The sequence below is a fragment of the Opisthorchis viverrini genome (genome assembly GCF_000715545.1).
Source record: "Opisthorchis viverrini unplaced genomic scaffold opera_v5_20, whole genome shotgun sequence".
Classification (NCBI taxonomy): domain Eukaryota; kingdom Metazoa; phylum Platyhelminthes; class Trematoda; order Opisthorchiida; family Opisthorchiidae; genus Opisthorchis; species Opisthorchis viverrini.
In genome coordinates this window covers 631,980-640,774 of record NW_008751676.1, presented here as the reverse complement: position 1 = coordinate 640,774, position 8,795 = coordinate 631,980, and the positions used below count along the sequence as shown (strand labels likewise).

At 45.8% G+C, this 8,795-nt stretch overlaps 1 protein-coding gene across 1 annotated transcript in view; it reads left to right on the top strand.

Moving 5' to 3' along the window:
- The window catches only part of T265_01798 (hypothetical protein), a gene marked incomplete at both ends in the record, with an annotated part of 15,001 nt that extends 6,459 nt beyond the window's left edge, over positions 1 to 8,542 (top strand). The window contains one exon of the mRNA XM_009165908.1: positions 8,200 to 8,542. Coding sequence (XP_009164172.1) covers positions 8,200 to 8,354 — 155 coding nt within the window. The remainder of the gene's footprint in view (positions 1 to 8,199) is intronic.
- Between the last annotated feature and the right edge of the window lie 253 nt (positions 8,543 to 8,795).

Sequence of the window (8,795 nt, the reverse complement as noted above, 5' to 3'; positions counted from 1 at the left end):
CCCCCCCCCCACCCCGAACCATCGGTAGACGAAACTGTGGCAGCTACAACCACTATACGAGAAGTATTACAAGTTATTACAGCTGACAATGATGATGATGAAGCGTGCGAAGTAACCATGATTTGTGGTTGGAGAGAACCGATGTGCCTGGATCTTGGCGAGCCCCCATTCAGGTCTCCTCCGGCTGTCACAAGAGAAAGTGGAACACCGTACCAGTCACGTTCCAACTATCAAGGATTTAGCAGGAAGATGAGTATTCTCAAAAGCGTTTGAGTAATAATCCGTACATTGTACGCGATCATTGTTTCTCGCAGACCCCCCTCATGTGCCTCGTCGAAAATCTGGTTGGGCGCCAAATGTGCTCTACCAAGTGACATACGGGAAGAGTGATGGGCAAACGTTTGTCCCGCACAGCAGCAGAAAATAAGACTCAACTGGCTGTGTGGCAGCCAGTTTGGTTCGAGCCAGTCTGTTTTTTAACAAAGATGACGATTCCTTAAATCCCAAAACCCAATATTTTTAGGTTTTCACACCTTTTGCGATTTTTTATCGTTTTGAGTCGCTTTTCGAAGGCCGAGATAGACCCAATGAACAAGAACATTTACACGCTTTATATTCGTGCGCTTCATGACCTTTCGTTAACTCCCCCGATTGTACACGCGCGCTAACTTCCGACCTCAGTGTTTCTTTTGGTCATGAATCCTTGGCTATAGACGTACTTTGTTGTTTATGGCTACATACATGATAGGTCGGCCTAGCACACACATCCGTCCGGTTCATTCATCTCCCCATTTTCTTATTGGATCGCTTACTAAGTCGTCCAGTTTAGTTTAATGGCGATGACTGGTGCACCACCCATTACGTCGAACCTCTTATAACTAATAATTTGCATCACTGTAAGTGCACGTTCGCTTTATGTGCTTCTCATATGTCAGTTATCATCCATATCAGGTCATTTGTCACGTGGAAAACGTTAATGTTTCAACTGCTCAAAACTGCCATGGGTTGTGAACTATTGTCTACTGGGATTATAAGATTATTGGGACCCATGTGAAGCATGGTTTTGAAGTTCCTGAATGCTTGTCGTGTCAGCTTACGAGAGGATGGGCAAAATAATTTATGTGGTCGTTATCGTTCGAAGATTGTTGCCATTTGCTACCTTACACCGTATGATCATGTAAAGTTCAGGTTTAGCACCAAGCAAATTCTTAAAGGCGCCACACTATGGTGCCGAAGCTGCAGATGAAGGGTAGTCCAACCTTGACGGAAAATTCTAGCCGAATTTATGCGGAATTGGTGGATCAGCTTCAGATGGTTATTTATGAAGAGATTGTTTGGGAAAATCAATGGAATGCGGCTTCACCAGTGGTTTTTCGTATTCACTATTTGATAGACAATAATCGGGTATTTCATACTGCCCACAGACTTTACTGTATAGATGCCTAGTGTCCGTTACCGCCTTAGTAGCACGCTTCTATACCACGCGATCATTTGAAGGCACACTTTGTCTGGTGCTGTCAGTGTTTGGGCTACTTTAAAAAATGGATGACAGATATACGCAGTACTTCGACATAGAAGTCTATTTCACTCTCTAGGGTGTAAAAGTGACGGTAGTAGTTTGACAAACGATTTGCACTGCTTGCATCTCCAGAGTTCTGTGCAATCAAGCCTCTCCACTTAAATTACCTGACCTGTTTACAAACGCAAATGCTTGATCCTCAATTTTTGTTTACCTATACAACTAATGACAAGCTTTCTGTCCTCAGATAACGGCCGCTGTACTTCCACTTGCTGAGGTGATGTTGAAACAGACAGTTTATCCTGTAGACGCACAAGAAATTTCACTCCAACTGTCGACCGGGCACGGTTTTGTTCCGGTTACCCGCTAACAAAAATGGACTCGTTTAAAGTGGTAACTAAAGGTCCACCCTCACATTTGACTTGGGAAATTCGTACTTACTTATTTCAGAAACCTTATGAGTAGCGTAGTCCATCAAAAAAGTGTCCAGTCATAACATGCATGACATCACCCTTCGCGCAACGATATCAGCCGGGTTGAGTTATTTGCTGCACTCAGCCGAACGGATAAACGGAAACGTACGGCCCATGACGCACTCTAGCATTAATTTTTATTTCTTAGTCCCCGTCTCCCACTTACTGATTGATTTTCCGTGATTTCCACAATGAACACGTTAGTTAGGGATTCAGAGAAGTGGTCGGTTGCACGCCATCGCTTCTTGCCTATTATTGAAACAACGCATCCGTTTTCATCGCGGTTTCTATGTACGAACCCTTAAGCAAACTGACCAGCAAAGCTGTGAGTGCGCACAGTTTTGATATTGTCGGCAAGTGACTGCATTTGCTGCAGCGGATCGCGTTAGTGTTGGAATGACTGGCAATTTCTGATCTTTGGCTGTCTGACTTTATTGGATGCCCCTAGACAGCTCTGTCGTTTGTTTGCCCACTTTCGCTGTTCAAAATACTACCCACTTTTTCTAGATTCCCACCGACTGTACCTTTGGTTCAGTGAGATAGTTTACCGAGAACCAGCCACCACCACGACAGAAATTTGGAATATGCTCGTAATCAGTCCGAATGTCTTTGCCTACGTACAGTGCCTCATTTCGTCGGTAGCACTACTCGGTGATATGTTTAGTTAAGACTCAAGTCGCAGTGATGGTAAAGGCAGTCTTCTGCTAATTTACGATAAGTGTCAGTCGTTTGCTTGCGGTAGTGGGTTCGGGTGTAGTGGGAGTCATTGAGCTGCCGCAGAGTCCAAGTATCATAACTACACAACAACGTACCCTTACTGTGGCCTGGCACACCCCACCTTTGAGACCCCGTGATGTGTCTTGCTGACTCCACATGTGATGCAAATCTACCAACATGCTTTGAATTTTTGAGGTTCGGGTGCTAGTTTTATTACAGGACTAATACATATAAGGTATGTGGAAATGTCCTCATCCTCCAGTACTTCTTGAATCGCATGGGGCGAGTTCTGAAGAACGGTTTTCCACTCAAGTGCAAGACACGCGCTGAAAAATACTGTGCTGATGGTCAGCGTAATCCACAATGATTGTGCCTCGTGTTCGTCTTCAAAGGTCAGGAGAGTACCGTCTGTGTTCTTCAGACCAACAAGGTTCTCAACAGCAACGATTTAAACACGTTTTTCTAAGATTCTCCAACGTCCGCCTTATTAATTCATCCGTGACAAGACTGAACAAAAAATGGGAAGGGTGGACACCTTTGTGGGACACTATTTTTGCAGAGAAGTTTCTAAGTTTCTCACTTGCCTGAGTATATGTGAATATAGTAATAAGACTGTTTTCATAAGCTTCTGCGCCATCCGTTGTCCAACAAGCACAGTTAAACTGGACGATCAGCAGAATCAGATGCATCCTTGAAGTCAAGAACCACTAAGCTTGTGAGTCGTCTGCACACGCACCAGACGGAGTGTGAAGATGCAGTCTCTAACCGGTTGACATCCCGCTTAGGGTCCTTTATGCGTGCTGCTCCAAGACAACGAAGAATGAGTGACTGCTGAAGCGGAATTGTAGCTGATACCTTTTACAAGTGCACATCTTGAAAGTGGACATTACTACCGACCAAGCCCAGTGGTCTCCGCAATAATAGTAATCCCGACAGTCTTGAATGGCCCATTTCATTCGTATTCACCGAGGACTTCACCCGCATCCTTGAGCAGGGCAGTTGGAAGGCCGTGACTAGGAGTGATGCTTGATATGCCTTTGATATACACTCAGACCAGTATGAGAATGAATGGGTTTCATATTCACCTCCAACTTTCTGTCGAACGCCGACAGCCCATCTGTGAAGTAGCAGGTGGCCTGCTGAGTTCTCAGTATTCTACAAAATGGATATCACACGGACACCGGTCTTTAGTGGTTTAGCTGATAGTGAAGCAAGTGCAATAATCTGCAAATCAAATCGATCAGTCAGCCTATCAGCTATAATCCGTATACCATAAGCACACTTCCCACTTCCAGCTGGGAAGTGGGAGAATGTGGGACATACAGCCAAGCATTGAAAGCGATGGCATATATGGTTATTTTGGGAACTGGATAGCTAGGCATTGAAGGCAATAACTTTTAACGCATGAGCGCCACTGACTGCGCGGTTTGGCCGTTTCCACCGGTGTCATGGACCATTTGTGAGTTGAGTCCTGAACTCACCACCCAGGGAGGTAGAAGTTGACGAAACGACTCGGTTTACTGGTTAGTTCTTTCACACTCTGTAGCCGGGTCATACATCGTTAACCTTTCGGTCGCTTCCACTCAGCACAGGGCTGGGCAAAAGATCTCTGCGAAGCAGACGTTCCCCTGGTATTCGGAGCACATGTCCTAACCAACGTAACCTATGAGGCTCCAATAGTTGACTTATCGTGAGAAAATTCCACCTTTCTATACCGTCTGGCGTACCTCAGCAGCGCAAATCAGATATCCCCCATGGACCCGACCAACGCTTCGGAGACACAGATAGTCAGGCGATGGCAGCTTTCATATGTCCTTTGTGCGTAGATGTCACGTTTCTGACCCGTTAGACAGTATGGATCACACTGACGCAGTGTGAACCCTGCCCTTACCAGACAAACTGATGTCACGTCACCACTATGGCTGTCGTATGTCTAGAAAAGCTACCCTGGCTTTCCTGATTCAAGAAGTAATCTCATCTCCAGCCAATCCACTGGAAGTTATACAACTACCCGGGTAAAGATGTTCTTTTTGCACACTCATCTGCAAGCATGAGGTTTGGGTCTGATTCTACCCAGTCTTGTTGTAGCAATTTACACTTTCAGGTGTGAAGTGCGTGCCAAACCACTCGGTAGAGTTATTTAGGTTACTTAAAATCGTTTGCATTTGGGAAGAATCTGAGCCAAGGAGAGCAATATCTTCCGCTTACTCAATATCCTTGAGTGAATGTCCCGAGATAATTTCGACTCCCAAGGTTTCGGGGGTGTTCAGAGGAATTTCAAACAGTCCACTAACAAGATTGAAAAGGACAAGTGGGAGAGATCAGCCTCGCCTTACACGACTGGACGTGATGAACCGAGGCAAAATTTCACCGTTTACTCGTACACGCCCTTAAGAATTCGAATACAGTACCCTCATAAAAAATATAAATTTGAAAGGGATACCTTTGGCCGCTGCCAAAGTTTCTGAAGATCGACAGAATCAAGAACAGTTCAGGAAAAACGGTTAGTGTGGGACGTCTGAAGGAATGGCACTGTTCAAGAGTTTGTCTTAAGGTGAAGATATGGTCGATGCATCCTCGACCAAGGCGAAACTCAGCTTGATTCTCACGAACCTGTCTCTCCCGATGACCGATTAACCTTCGCAAAATAATGCCAGAGAGCGATGGGTACAAAGCTAATGTCACGATGGTTTCGAATGACGTTCTTGTGCCCTTTTTGAAAACCGTGATGACGGTCGAGCAGCTCCATTCGGCTGGTATTCTATTTTCTTTCCAAATCAGCAGTACGAATGTCAGACTGTTCAGGACCTCGCCACCTTTGAAAAGCGTGGGATACAGACCATCCGCGCCAGGCGCCTTGTCACGCTTGAAGATTGATATCTCGCCCTGAATTTTTTATGGTGGAGTGGTGTTCCAACCGGGCCTGGTGGTTTCTTCCAGCAGTTGTGCTGAAGGAGTCCAGCTGAACTGTTCTTTGAAGTTTTCAGCCCATCGCCCAAGAAGGTGATTGAGGTAGGGAATGGCTGTTCCGTCTTTTTCGCATATTGTTTCACTGATAGCTTTTGATCGATTGCTTGAATCAGCTGAAACAAGGCACGGCTGTTGCCTGCAGCCAAAGCTTTCTACCTCCCCTGGACCTTCGAAATCCACCAGCTTTCTCTATTATTATTCAAACTCTTGATTACCCGGTGTTTGGTGGATCTACGTGCTTCGTCACAGTCGCTAGTTGATGGTATGGCCTTTCTGGCTGCAATAAGGTCTACGGATCTCGACGATATTCAGTGTTCAGTTGGTCAAGTCAGACGGCTTGTACAGACAGGTCTGAAAGCTGAGAGCATAGCTTCTTTAACTCTCTTCCATTCAGTCTCCTCATCTGCATCACTGGGTTAGCTCGATACGCTTTAGTTACTGAAACTTGTCGGAGTTGCTGAATGGAACTGCTCTGCTTTCGCCCGCATAATGCTGACGGAAAGCTAAGTGAAAGCACGGCCCGAACAATGGGGTGATCAGAGTCAAGCTGCGTGCACCAGAAGGAACGACAATCTTTAGTTGACGCACTCCATTGGTAACTGATAGCCTATGGTCGGATTGGGTCCATGGCTGTCTTGCGGTTGGTGGCCTCCAAGTAACTCGATGTTAGTGTTTGTATTGGAAGGTTATACTGGCCAGGAACAGACGGCGATCTGCACACAACTGAAGCAGTCGCTCCCCCTTATCCGTACCCCTAACACCGACTCCAAATCTACCACCCAATTGCGCTTCTCCCGAACTTACTCGGCCAAATGGATCATTCACATGTCTCGCTAGGACTGCTGTGTCCGTCCTTGATGATCGAAGCAGTCACGACAGATTTTGATAAAAACCTGTCCTTCTCAGCCTCAGAACTTCCGTCTGTCGATACGACGTACAAACATCGTTTACCCCATTGGCCTGCATTGATCTTAATTGAGCCAGACAATCGCACAGCGTAAAGACGACTGTTTCCTGGGATCCAATCTAGTATATTGGTGTATTTTTCTGGGCGACGGTTTATAGACAAAACAGTGATTAGGGGGTTGATAGATGGGTTGGTGGGACTGTGTTGTTTGACGGGTGGGGATGGGGTCCGGTGAGCGAAGAGCTACAATGGCAAGTGATACTTCCAGGCCGCCCAAAATATAGAGGGGGGTTGGTTGAGGTACCACACCTTGAGTCTTTGATTCGAAAGCCTGACCCACAAGGTAGTTGAGGATGCCGAGTTTTGTTCGGGGACCCTGTTTCTGTCTCTGACTCAATGGCAAGTGATACTTCCAGGCCGCCCAAAATATAGAGGGGGGTTGGTTGAGGTACCACACCTTGAGTCTTTGATTCGAAAGCCTGACCCACAAGGTAGTTGAGGATGCCGAGTTTTGTTCGGGGACCCTGTTTCTAGTCTCTGACTCAAAAGTCCGAACTGCAAGGCAGTGAACAGTAGGGTTTTTTTTAAGGAACTTACCCAGAGCCGATGACTCAATAACTGTGGCAGACCGGCCTGGAGGCATTGCTGTCTCACCCCGCAGGATCATTGCAGCACATGAGCCCGGAAAATAACCTGCAGACATTTCTAATTCTTTTCGCCTCTTAAATTTGCTCGGCCTTCTAAGTCCTCTATACTCAATTTTCTGCGTGGACGCTCAGTTTTGCCTGTCATCCGATGATGCATCTAGTCGGATTGTGGTTGCTCGCGGGAGAAATATGTCTTGGGCTCTGGTAAATTTATGGGCTTTTCGGAGACCGAGCAGTTGACTGGATTAAGTCGTAGATGGTAGTTTCGGTATCGCTCCAGTGGTCGTGGATATCTGAAATCTGACCAGCGGGCAGACGTTTGGGAAGTCCTCTCTCATGAGCTTGTTTTTTAGTCTATATTCTTCTCCGTGGTCACGTGGGTTTGAAAGTTCCGCATATGGCATTTCTTATGCCAAACGCAATAATCATCAGACGTTAGGATGGTCACCGTCACCCCTCAAATGAAGCTGCAGTGTACCTTCGGGATCAGATGAATGCGGTTTGTTAGACGTTTGCAGTCCACTGCCGTTCCCGACATCTTGGGACTTAACATTCGTCTTCATCGCCCTTGGATACCAACTTAGACTAAAATGGTGTCATCATGCGACTTTGCAGAATGAATCCATCATTAAACTTGTTTCTCGTGTCCAGAAAATTCACTTGGATATATTGAAAACAACCTACCTGGAATACGACACTGACTTCACGCAGCACATCCGCATGATGAGTTCCACAAACTCATTCAAATCGTAGTCGAGTCTCATGTTAGCGCCACCGAAGGTTGCGAATGGCCTTCAACCTTATGTATCTTTCGCTTAATCTTACCGTCTGGTTTATCCGGCCGCGTGGTTTTTCGAACTCTCATCTTTTTTAACCCTGACTGTATTCGAAATTAATTTCCCATTTAGCAGGAACGCCACTGACCCATTTCTCAGGACAACTTTTTTGTTTACTTATCTTGTTCAGAGGTGATTCGAAACCGAGGATTGGAGAATCTAACGGTCGATGATCTCGTCACCGAGATTACACCCGTTGGTCGGCGTATGGTTCCTGATGCTGTGAAGCAGGAACTGTTAGACGAAATACGGACTTTTTTGAATAAAGAAGCTGACCACTTGTGATTTTGTCTATGCTGTAAATTTCGGATGCATTTTTTACTGGCATGTGTACTTCGAAACACTTAGTTCTAAACACTCCTGCTGAACTTCTTGAAGATGGTATTTTGACCCGTTCCATATAATTTCAATTGATGGACTGTCGACCCTAAATCACTCATTTGTTCGTTAAATAAACGTCAATGAAGGCCGTCCCTGTATGTGTTTGCAGCGGCAGTCCGAAATTGTCTTTACTTTCATTGCGACATCGTACCACTTGTGTCATATGACCAGTGTTCATTGGCGAGGACGATGACCATTTCTTTTGAGGGCTTGGTAATTCTCAGACATAACGAGTCATTCTTAGTCAGAACCTCGATCACTGTATGTTAGTTGCGGGACTTAAACCGCACATTTCCGAATTCTTCCACTTAGATCGTCAGGATAAATTTGGGCACTTTTGTCAGA